The 13,275-nt window shown below is 34.3% G+C and overlaps 1 protein-coding gene across 8 annotated transcripts in view; it reads left to right on the top strand.

The window, feature by feature from the left end:
- Positions 1–13,275, top strand: part of Dmd (dystrophin) — a 2,257,783-nt gene that overhangs the window by 471,024 nt on the left and 1,773,484 nt on the right. For all 8 annotated transcript variants that reach the window (XM_085684598.2, XM_085684595.2, XM_087902601.1 and 5 more), the window contains one exon: positions 11,646–11,738. In XM_085684598.2, coding sequence (XP_085540724.2) covers positions 11,646–11,738 — 93 coding nt within the window. The remainder of the gene's footprint in view (positions 1–11,645; positions 11,739–13,275) is intronic.

Raw genomic sequence — 13,275 nt, 5'->3', positions numbered from 1 at the left:
CTGTGTTGACACTAGTTCAACAGAGAGATTAACTTGCTTATTTTCGTATAATTTTCCATCATTTACATTATTAGTTATAAAATCAGAATAAATCAAATATAAAATGAAGCAAAATTAATAGTTTTCATTTTTGTTTTTAAATCTCCATCTCTAATTCTAATACAATTAGACAACTCTAATAAAACAACAAACTCTAATAAAAGATTGCAATATAGTTCAAGAAACATTGAATTTAAGGGTAAAAGAGAACATCATTCAGCAAGAAGAATGAGCAGCAACTTTAAAAATATTGATATTTAATAGAATCTCTGCCGTTCAACCAAGTTATCATTCATTCATTATTATAAGTGATCTACCATTGAACTATCTAACCAGACATTTTCCTTTTTAATTACTTTTATTCATACAATATTTTGATCATATCCTTTCTCCTCCCCAACTCCAATATTCTTCCCACTAACTCCAAGCTCTCCCTGTCCCTCCCTCTCCCCTCCCTCTCTTCTCTCTCTCTCTCTCTCCCTCTCTCTCTCTCTCTCTCTCTCTCTCTCTTTCTCTATCTCTCTCTCTCTGTCTTTCTCTCTCTCTCAGAAAGAACCCCAAGCCAAAGGGGGGGGTGTTTGGAAACCCAAATAAAAACAAACAGACAGACACAAACATAAGAAGGAAGGAAACTAATAGAGAAAAAAACTTACCAAAACAGAACAAAACAAAACAAAACAAAAGTGCTTACAAAAAACCACCACCAACAAAAACATGGAACATTTTGTATTGGTCAGCTACCACTAGGCATGAGGCAGGCTGTGGACTGTGCTTGACAGACAAAATGACACTCGATTGAAAAAGGGGATTTTCCCTTTGCCATCAGGTATTGGATGCTGATAGCTTCTTGGTTAGGAGCTGGACTATATGATTTTTCTATTTTTGAAATGAAGATTACCAATTACAATTTTATAATCAACTTGAAGAAAAGTTCATGCTATTCTCTTAATATTATTATGCTTCCCTTAAACATGTTAGTTACAACTGAGCAGTGGTGGGGCATGTCTTTAATCCCAGATCTTGAGAGGCAGAGGCAGGCAGATCTTCTTGAGTTCAAGGCCAGCCTGGTTTACAAAGTGAGTTCCAGGACAGCCACGGCAGTTACACAGAGAAGCCCTGTCTTGAGAAACAAACAAACAAACAAAAGTCAACTCCATCCTTTTGGGTGCCATTCAGAAAGCATTTGTTTTTTTTTAGAAAAACTTAGTGAAGGTGACAATTTTAGCTCACAGAGAATTATTTTGACTCACTTTTTTAAATAACAAGCCACTGGGAGAAGGAAGCATAAGTGATAGGCCAGATTTCAAACTGACAATAGAATGAAACATTACCACATAGGAACAAAATGAGAAAGGTCCATTGAATATTTTTATTTCCTCAACTGGACTTTAAATGAATATATTGGATCAGAACTAAAACATTTGTATTTCCATAGTATACAGCTACACATTAGTGTGTACATATAGTATATCACGACTACAGAAAATTTAAAAGAACACATTTACTAAACATTGTTTTAGACTTTAAAAAAAACTTAGTACTGCTCAATTTATTTTTCTATGAAGACAAAAACTAATAATTTTTGCTCTTAGTGAATAATTAGGTTATCATCATCATCTTTATTGAAGCAGGATGCTAGCTAGCTATAGGAGCTGTATAAAATATATTGACTGCCTTCCTCCAGAGTAATTGCTGGACCAAGCCTCCTTGTGCCCATAATCAATTTCAGCAATAAATGTTCTTTAGCTTGAAGTACTTTGTCCCACAAAAACTCAAGAGCTCTTTGAAAAAATGGTATTTCATAAAGATTTTAATCATTGATGTCTTTGTCTTGTGTATGGACAAGTATTGATTCATTGTCATTTTTTAATCACCTCAAATCTCATCTAACACAAACACTATTATTTCAAGTATACAGGTGTGACACAGCAATTTTTCTTTCTTTGAAAAGATTCCTCATGTGTTCCTAGGTTGCTGTGGGTGGACTAGGTAGATTTGCTGGTTGTAACTGTGCTTTGCTGGATGCCTAGCTGCATCCTAGTGTGTAACACTCTCCTATGAAATAGCTAGGGTGACTTGGCTCTCCTTCATATCTCTCATCTTCTTCAAACCTGGCTCAGGTGTGTTTCTACAGTAAATGAAAAGTGACATACAGAGTATAGAAAAAATGTTCAAACCCTTTTGAGGTCAACGTTTGGAAGTAGGATGCAAACCTCTCTGATGCATTTTACTTGTCAAAGCAAGTCAGGGGCTGACACAGATTCAAGAGGCAGGAAATGAGGAAGAGAAAAGCAGCGAGACCACATTGTAAAGGGCATGGACTCATTAAAGGATGAAATATTTGGACCAATTTTGCTGTTAATAAACCATTTAGAGCAGATGTTCTTGCACAATGTAGTTCCCTTGCCAAGTAATATTTTCACACAAGAATAGCCTCTAAACAATGCCAATATCAGTCTTTCTGAAATAGTATTCACTGTTAAAACATGACTAATTATTAAAATAAAAATATGGCTTGAGTGTATCAAAATTAGAAGCCATGTTTAAAAGTCTAAAGACAATCGATGTGTGTCCATATTTCTTTGAGTACCATAACAAATCTTCTGTGATGCAGTCTCTTATACATCTGTAATGTGATCATTTTCTGCCCCTCAATGCTTGAAGAACTGGCTTACTTCGATTAGTGTAATCATAAAATGAAGTTTGATCCTAGCGTCTGAAGGTCATTGAGCTTGTACTCTCTTCCACCTTCCACATTTTCCTGTTAATAATTTATGCAACTTTTAGGAATCAGTAGAGAAACTCCTGCTTTCTGTTATTCTCCCAGAATGGAGAAAAATCTCTCTTATTTGTACCAGCAGCACATCTATGACACCAGTATCAAGAGGATTATAATTATAATTGCTTTAAAGTGCACCTCTTTCTGAGAGGGTGACAAAATCTGTGAAAATAATAGCAATAGGTAAAGGGAAAAAAAACACCTTTCATCTCTCTATTCTTCCTGGTGTGTGGGACAGTATGAAGCATGTGACTAATACTGATTAAATGTTGTGTAACTTAAATACTTCTCTCCTTTGACATGTGATGAAAACAAGTGAAGTGTTATATAATTTAACAACATTTTCTGCACAATTGAAAAAACTCAGAAGAGCAGTTTAAATAAGTGCTATTTGCTTTCAAGTACCGTTTTCTTCAAAAATAAAACCAATAAATGGAGAATTTTAAAATGCAGTTTATATGTTTAAGAAATGCCTGAAGTAAATGCACAAAGCTAAAACTTATTATTTTATTTGCTGCTAATTTAATCCTCATCACCTTTTAGGACTGTATTTTTAATTTTCAATTTAGTTAATGATAACAAGAGAATAGTTTTCAAAACCTTTAGACAATATCGCATTAGTTGAGTTACTGCTCTGGGGCAGTCTTCACCATATTTGTTAAGAATGCCAATCATACTGATACCCCAAGGAGTTAACAGAAATTCTGATATTGATCAATATAAAAATTTACAGCTTGAGTTCGTTTTACAAATTTTTAGTCTTTGTGAGTATGTATTTATGGGTGTCTGCTTGTGAGAGTGACCCAATGAGCTGTGTGGTAGTGTGTATGTGGAGGTCAGAGAACAACTTTGGGTGTCAGTCTTTATTATTACTTGAGCCAGGGTACTGTGTTCAACACTGTGAATATCAGTCTGGGTTGAACCATCTTCACAGCCCTAAACCTGAGAAAAATATCATAATGTATATGAAAGAAGTACCACTTTGCCCATTATCTTGCCACAAATTCAGCCCAGCATAAAGAATAACTACTTTTGTAAAATAGCATGTGACATTAAGTAACAAAAGGGAAAGAACAGAAAGAACTGATTACATGAAAACGTTGCTTTCTTAAGAGAGTGGAGAGTGGGGAGAGTGGATTCTCTTGCTCTTGCAGAGGACCTGGTCTAGGTTTGGTTCCCAGGGTCTCTTCTCAGTGCTACAGGTTCTGCAGGCATGTGACATGTGCATAGAAGAAAAAAACATTCATACCCATTAAATAAAATAACAAAGTGAAAAACAAGCTTTAAAACTTGCATTTTGGAGATTATGAAGATGTCCAAATTATAATTACATATCAGTGATTCTGAATGATTTTATAACCAAATCACCATAACTTAAACAACATTTAGACAGCAAGAATGGTTAAGAGATTGGTAGATAGTGTCCACATTTAGAGTTTATGTAATACTTACTTGTGGTGACTTTAGAAAAATTATTAGTATTCTCTATGCCTCAAATGTATCATGAATTATAGATGGGTTTCCTTGATTATTGTAGAAGTTAATTAAAGCAAAATATGTAAGGTACACTGATGTTTGGCTCAAAAATTAATGAATGAATCTATATGAAACTGATTGATATGAAAAAGATGATATTTAACCATGTTGGAAGGAAATAGAAATACAAGTGGGATAGAAACATTTACTTACATACTTACATATTCCATGCCATGTAACCTTAGGAGTCATTTTCTTGGTTTAGTACTGTCTGCAAAGTGGCCTTCAATGTAGTCAAATAAGATATTATAAATTGACTAAGGTTAACTTCCTCAGTGAGCAGCAGAATATCATGATTAGGGGAAAACACAATGTCTTGTCACACACATTGAACACATACAATTGCCCTGGACTGTAACTTAGGAAAATCTATATAAATTAAAAATAAAATATAAATTTATTATTTATTGAATACATGAATGTTCTTAGGTCATTGCTTTTACATGTGTGAATACATTTAAATATTCTTTAACCACCATAGATTTTATTTCATTCTAAGTACTGATAGGTAGTATTTCCTCAGTAATCTTATTTATTATGTCATATTTGTATATGACATGTATATATGGGTATATGTTTACATCAGAACAAAATGCTCCGTTTTAACAACTTCATGCTATATTTTTATGTAAAAATGTTTATTGGAATAGACCATAACTCATTTATGTGCCTATCACTATGGGTCCAAATAGAAATAATTTACCTATGTGATTTAGTATAAAAACTAAAGGTATCTTTCAGTATTTCAATGTATATGGAACATATAATTCTCATAAAAGAGAGTTATCTAAATTCAAGTATTGTAAGTCTTCTATGTTACATTTTTAAATTTTATTAAGGCTATATAAAATAATATATGATACATAATTACCAAAGTTTTGCAAATTTTAGTTTTAGAAAAAGTGGAGAAATAAACTAGGATTATCCTTGGTAATTTACAGATGGGAAATCAGAAGCCTAACTAAAAAATTCAATTTTTAAACAAAGTTTGTAAGAGATACACTTTATCAGACAGTGAAACATGCTGACTTTGTTAATCATGTTTTTCCTTTGTTGTTTAAAACAAACCATTTATAGATAATGACTTGATTGCCATTGACTGTTCTGTTGCTATTGTTTAAGGTTCTAATGTTAAATCTGCCTGAGTCATTCTTTATGCACTTAGTACTATAGCATACACATTGGATGCTAGTGATTATGTTTTATAAAGATGTACTGCTGAATAGAATGACATTTTGCAACTGGGGTGAATGTGAAAGTATTATATTATATAACTTAGCTGTTGAGTACTTCTTAGCTCCAAGGAATAACTTGGCTTTTTCTTTATTATCTTTGCAACCAGATTTCAGTGCTATTTCTGGTACATAAGAGTCTCTAAAAGTATTTGATGCTAAGTGATAATGAATAAATACATGTTAATTTTCATCTGTTAAATCCTAAGAACATTCCAGAACTTCGATACTCCTGTTAAAGAAGAAAATGTATTCCACTGATACATTTTGCTTTTTGCGATGACATTCCTAGAGATATAATTGGTAGATTAAGCCTAAATAAGAACATTTGAGCTTTCATTTCCTTCCCGACATGGATGTCTGTGACAATTTTTTGCAATGTGTAAAGTGTCAAAATAGTGATGGTTCATCCACTTTCTCATTTTTCTCTCCTGAGTAACTAGCTTGCCTATACTGGCAGATTACCTAGCCCAAGGACTTCCAGGTGCATTTGGCTAATGGCAGGTCTTAAAAGAAACATGAAAGAAAGAGTATAAAATTATAAGGACACTTGAATGATAGGAGCTCCTCTCAGGCAGCCTTCTTGCTTGTTTAATTGGATACAGACCAAAAATTATTCTCTTCTCTGAGTCTAGGAGTAAACATACCTCTCTATTCTAGTGGTTTCATAAGACTCTATCATCATCTTTGCAAAAATTCTGTTAATAAGTTTTTACAACATTACTCATTCTTTTTTTCTTTTTTTGTTCAACAAAACCATATAAGAAAACTTTCCCTCTCTCTCTCTTTTTCACCTTCCTCTCCAAGAGGCAGCTTCTGTGTCTCCCTTCTCCCTCCCTATATACCCTCTCTCTGTTCTTTTTCTTCTCCACCCTCCCTTCCATAACCCACTTAATAAACATCCAACCACACTCATAAAAAGAAAAAAAAAACAGAAAACTTTCCCAAACTAAAGAAGGATATCCCTATCTGGTGTTTTGTAAACATTACTCATTCTTGCAATGGCCTTTGGATTCTCAAAACAGAGTTGGAACCTTACTCCCTGGTAGTGACATTTAACCATGAAGGTTGACACAAGAAATATAATTGGAGTTTATCAAACACTTTCTCAATCTGGGATTATATTGGACACATTACATTTATTAGCCATTTAATCTTTATGATATCAAGTTAGATAGTACTATTAATGACTCTGAATCTAAGCTCACAAAAGGGGAATTGTCAAGATATATGAGCATTATGGTTCAAAATACTGGAATAAATTCATGATAGTTAGCATCTTTTAAGGATATCGTATTTTTTTTAAATTTCATTCTACATAAAATTTTCACATCATTACCACACAATCTAGGTAATACAATATTTTATTTTTAAAAATTGAAATAATTAGGCATGGATTAAAAGGGAGACTTGCCAAAGATTTCATAAGAATATGGAAGATTTGAATTTCAATAGAAGCGTTTTGAATGGAGAGCAAATTTTATTCATAAAATTACAATTTTTATGCTTTGTAAAACACATTTTATCAGAGTAAAATTTTTCTTTCCAAATTCTCTCTATATAAGCCATAAACTTTCAATCATTACATTCCTGAAATTAAACTTGAAACATGTATTATTTGTCTTTATTGAGAGACTTGTAAAGCATTATTAATATGTGTTCTTAACAATTAGTATAGTGCTCATTTTGAATAAGCTCATCCAGAGAAGTGCTACGAGGCTGTTACAAGGTATACACCATATCCTGTTTGCAAGTATGATTGCTGGTAATATGAATTTGTTCATTGAGCTATATAGCTTAAGATATACATTTCCTGTGTGTATATTATGCTGCAATACAATATTTGTTAAATTTTTTAAAACCATACTTAAGGAAAAATATCACCTATGAAAAGTTCCCCCTTTAAACTATAGTAGGCTGCTTTATTTTATGCTGAGCAGTCCAGCAGCATTGTCTCCCTGGAGATCTTGAATCCTCACTTTTGCAATCCTTTTGCTGTTTCCAGTGTCCAGACATTTGTAATCACTGAGCAGTCTCTTGACTTTTTGAGCAACAGATATATCCAAGGCTTGACCTTTCTGTAACCAGAAGGTCATGCTAAATTATCCGTGTGCTCTTTACCTCTTACTGGAACATTGTATTGATCCTTCTGTATTTTCAGGTTAAAAGACTGATGCAACTCCGAAGAGTTAGAGGCCACTTAAACAGTTTCGCAAATGCATTTCTGAGCCTTTCACAGCTGCCTTTTATTTTAATTTTTCTCCTCTTTGTTTATACCACCTATTAATATTTTTAACATTGTCTGGGGTTCCATGTTTCTTAGTTCTTTACTTATAGTACTGTAGAAGGATTGTTATTTTATGATCATTTCATCTTGCTACCTGGGTTAGCAAAGAAGTCAATAACTGAATGGGTGAATCTACTGAGTAATGTCAAAAGTTCACTGAGTTCATTTAATAAAGGAAGCATTAGTCATGAAAGGAACTGAAGACAGAGAGCCACAGAATCATGAGGCACAAAAAGGATGTGGCACTTTGTTTTACAAAATCATTTTCTGCACTTGAAAAGAAAGCCATTAACGATGGGATTTTAGGAAAATAGGAATGCTTTCATTACCCTAAATGTCACCTATGAAAAAAAGATGTTATAGATATCAAAGATGAAATGGGATAGAAATAAACTGATATTTAATTAAAATAGCCAAAGAAGCAACAGAGCAAAAGCGTGAATCTTCTATGAGCTTCCTAATCCACCATTTATTTCCTCATTCTCAGTGATTTATGTGCACAATTACAGTTCTCTTTCCTTACTATTCTTATAGGGGCTACACTTATACTCTCATACTATTGTCTATTATTATAGATGGGGGTTGTACTCATATACACTGCAAATGAGCTCAAAATTTTCTGTGAGATTCAATAGCATGCTAAAATTTCACATGTACCTAGTACTTAGCACTAGATAAAACAGAAGCACTAATAGAATATAGGTAAAAATCAACCCATATTTATTAAATATGAATTAGTTGCCCATCAAAATGCAACACCTATAGAATACAGCATTTTTTCATTTAAACTTCACAAGTGTGCTATGAGCCGTTATTATATCAGTTTCCATTTTACTAATAAGTTCAAAGGTTTACTTGCTTTGCTAGGATACCACAGCTAGTGAACAGGGCATCTGAGTGCCAAAGTCAGCTTCTGCTGCCTTTGTAGCCTGTGATCCTATGCTGTATAGAATCTGTAACTTTGTCCAACAAGAAGTAGAGAGTAGTTAAAACCAAGTGCAGGATGACTTTTTTTTTTCTGTCTGTGGGGTAGTCATATTCCATGTAGACTAAGCATCTGAAGCTCTGTGACATTTCGTTGAGAACTGATTTCATAGGTGGGACTTTTACTCAAAAGTGCTTTGATATTTGCTTTTACGTTAAAGCAAACATACATTAAAGGAAGCAGGGCAAAAACTGCTTCAGCATGTGTTTTTAAAGAACTGTTAAACCTTAAGATATTGAACTGATTCTCCCTTATCCAGGATGAATTCATTCAACCTCATTTGCTGGAATCATGTTCTTTCTGGATGAAAATATGGCCAGTGGAACAAATAAGACTTGGATTTCTGTTATGATACTTTAGTGAATCATTGGTTATATATGTGCTTTGAAAACTGATAAAATAATAGTATCAGTCTCTTTTCTACTAACCTGCTGCTTCCTCCCACTAAGATCATCAACTAGCTACACTTGGGAACCCCTGAATAGAGCAATATCATCATATACACCTCTTCCATTTTGGTCAAATTTGCCAAAGGGAAAACTATAGAGTCTGTGTGACATTTGGACTGTAGGCAGGATTCTCTCAGCCTGTTGGGCTTTACTTCTTTTCCCTAATCAAAGCATATGTTTGATGCTATATGATATTTATATTAGGGGCTCTGAGACACATTCATATTTACCACCTTCTATTCTTTATGAATAAATGTCAGTTTGTCATCATTGTTCTTTTTGGTTTGTCAGAGTTTGTCTGGCAACCAATATAGACACATGGTATGGCCTAAGAACAACAATCTTTGTCAGAAAAGAATACATTTGCTTATATTAAAAAACTGGCATATCTGGAAGATGCTTCTTTTCATAATCTTAGAAGACACTCTTTTCTCAGTTGCTTTGATAAAACTTGGTGCTGAAATAAACAGCATTTCAAGTTGTACTTTTAGTTGGAAAACAAAATCTCAGTATTACTCTTGTATACATTCCTGATATTTATGGTATTATTAGGAAATATGCAGTAATCTTCTTAAAGAATCATAAAATGTCACTGTTTAAAGATTTCCTTATACATAATAGTATACATAATAATCATTTTTTAAAAATCTTTTAACATGTTAGTATTTTGTACTCTTTTCATTCTTATGCTGTAGTTTCAAAAAGAACTACTGGGACATAATTTAAAAAATAGTTTGTAAAAATATTGTCTTTAGTTGATATCATATCACAAAACCTGAGCATACAAGAATGAGGGACTTGCCTGCAGGAACCAGGATTTTCTTCCTAGAAGGCACCTAGATAGGCTGCTACAGGACCAATCATTGACATTGCTACCTGCTTGTGGGACAATCCAACTTTTATGTCTTGAACCATAGATAAATCAGTGTTGTTTTTCTTGTATACAGGAATTTGCTTGAAAAGTAAGTTAAAAAGTTTATTTGCAATCTAAGTGGCTCATGAGTAGTGTCAAATCATTTAAAGTCTAATGTTAGGCCTGTTATTTGACATGCAGGAGAAAACATTTCATGATTCGAATCCACAGACTGGTATTTCCATAGTTATGTTTTCCCGGATCCACTTATTTAGTGTTTGTGGCATTATCATTCTTGAATATGTTTTCCCAGCTGGAAGGAACTACTGTCATCTAAGCATTATGTGTCTGATTTACCAATATGAGCTCCATGCAGCATCTTGCGTAGGTTTGTTGATGTTCCATTAATTTCAGTGCTAGATATGCTAAGTCTTTGTAGATAATCCGGGTGATAAGAGAGCTGGAAATAATCTCACCATAAGAAATTGTGGGTATTTTTAAATGAAAACTAGAAAATGTTTTGGAGTGTCTGTCAGAAGAAACAGTTTCTCTACGAGATAACAGAGTAGAAAGATAAGGTTGAGAAGAATAGCGTGGTAAGATGGACAAAGCAGAGAGAGGTTTCAGAAGTTACCTAGAACTAATGTAAAACGTTTGATTTATGATTTCTAGTTTTGTAACAAGGGGCTGCATAGCCAAGTTCTTTGTCTCACCTGCTCCTGTAAGATGAGTGCATTACTGTTAAGATGAGGGAAACGATGCAATGGTGATAAAATCCATTAGCACAATTCAGTGCCTCCCATCCCTAGTTACTCTAAGAATTTTAGGACTTATTAGTGGTTATAGTAATTTTTAGGTTCTTTAATGGAATTTCTAAGTAGATGTCCTAGAAAAATAAGTGAAAAACCTTATTAGACTTATTTTCACCCTGTTTAAACCAAATTTTCTTCTTACACCCTTACCACACTGGACACCGTGGATCTTATCTGATCCCAGCAGTTAAGCATGGTTAGGATTGGATAGTACTTGGACGGGAGACCAAGTAGGATGACTGGGTATTTGGGTGTAAGACCACCTAAAATTACCAGGTCTGATAGGCTTCAAACTAACTACTGGCTAACTAACTAAAATAAATCAGATATTCTCAAAACTTGATTTGTTTTAAGATGAGAGCAAGACTTTCTGCATTATTGTGTGTGAGGTGTGACAAAAGGCTGTTGAACAGTATGACAGATTAATTGGATGAATTATGCTCCAAATTTCAACCTCCTGTCATTAACCGTTTATGTACATTTGTCCTAATGCTATAATTTCTTTGATCCTGATAATCAGCTTGAACTTTCTTTTTCATCCTTTACTCCTGGCCACTTATTAATTTGATATATCAAATGCCCTTAGATATAGTTTTAAATTTCCAAACCCTTTGTTATAGATATGAATCATTAAAAATTGTAATTTCTTCAAGTGGGTGTGTTTTTATTTCAGTTTGGAAAGCAGCGCATCGACAACCTCTTCAGTGACCTGCAGGATGGGAAACGCCTCCTAGACCTCCTGGAAGGCCTGACAGGACAAAAACTGGTAGGAACCAACCTTCCTTCCTTCCTTCCTTCCTTCCTTCCTTCCTTCCTTCCTTCCTTCCTTCCTTCCTTCCTTTCTCCCTCCCTCCCTCCCTCCCTTTCTCCCTCCCTCCCTCCCTCCCTCCCTTTCTCCCTCCCTCCCTCCGTCCCTCCCTTTCTCCTTCCCTTCCTCCGTCCCTCCCTTCCTTCTCTCTCTCTCTCTCTCTCTCTCTCTCTCTCTCTCTCTCTCTCTCTCTCACATTCTCTTCCCTCGCTCCTTCTTGCTCTCTCTTTTCTTTCTCATGTGTATGTATGTGGGAGTGAATGCATGTTTACATGTGGGCATACAGGCATGTGTGTGCATGTGTGTGTGTGAAGGCTAAAGGTTGACTTCAGATATCTGGTTCAGTTTCTCTCTGAGGCAGTCTCTCACTTGAACCTAGACCTCATCAATTTAGCTGGTCTATTTTGTCAGCTTTCTTCTGTGGTCCCTGTCTCTGCCTCCTGATCCCTAGGATCACAGTTTACCATGCTTATTTGGCAACTATGTGTGTGTTGGGGATCCATACTCTGATTCTCAAACCTGTTCAATGAAAAATCTCCCCAGTCCAGGAAATTTATTTTGAAATTTACAGTAACCTCAATGAAGTGTCAGACCTCAAAGAAGTAGTTTTGTTTCAGTTATCTAATGAAATTCACCAATGTATTAGTCAGATAAACAAGACAGACCTATTGTTGAATTAAATCATATTATAATTTTCTTTTTGGCATTGTCTATCTTATACAGAAAAATATGGTAAAAAGTTTCAGCAACACATTTTGTTAATAAACAATATGTGCCTTTAGTTTTAAAAATCCATTTTAAGGACTAATTTTATAAAATTTTATGCATAGTGACTTTAAACTTATCTTTCTGCTGTTTTATATTTTGCACATATTTTAAATGAACCTGTATTTTATAAATAAAATTATTTTTAGTACATCATAATAAAATGTTAGTATTTAGTCTGATATCCAAAAGCAAATGAGATGAAAATGCAATTTCCTTTTGAGAACTTTAACTTGTATAACTTTAGAACATTCCTATGAAGGACATAACATGGTTATACAATGTTATAGGTCACTAAAGTCATGGAAGAGTCTGAGTTCAGTTGATGAAAGTCTCATAATGGAGAAAAACTCTTAAATCATAATCTCTTGACTTAAAAATCTTATTTTCAGATTTCTATTATTCTTGTAAGTAGGGCTTAGGACTCCATTCTACCTACAGTCATCCACTCTGCATGTCTAATGAGCCCTATTCAATTACTGCTTTAATCTTATCTCTTTCCCTTTACCATCGCTCTCCAGCATGAACATTTAAGCATGTGCATGCACATGAGCACAACTCCACACAGAAGCCAAGGTTTTGTATGTACTATAGAAACTCTAGCTGTCTATCAAAGTTAGATCTGGCCAAAATCCTATCTCTGAGTTGCCTCCTGCAGTTCTCCCACACCAAGCCATGTTGGTCCCTGTTCGCTCAGTCATTGCCCAGAATTTTGCTTTGTTGTCTTGTT

This window comes from Myodes glareolus, chromosome X (genome assembly GCF_982192425.1).
Source record: "Myodes glareolus chromosome X, mMyoGla1.1, whole genome shotgun sequence".
NCBI classification, from domain to species: domain Eukaryota; kingdom Metazoa; phylum Chordata; class Mammalia; order Rodentia; family Cricetidae; genus Myodes; species Myodes glareolus.
The sequence above is the reverse complement of the archived record's forward strand: the minus strand, read 5'-3'. Positions and strand labels throughout refer to the sequence as shown.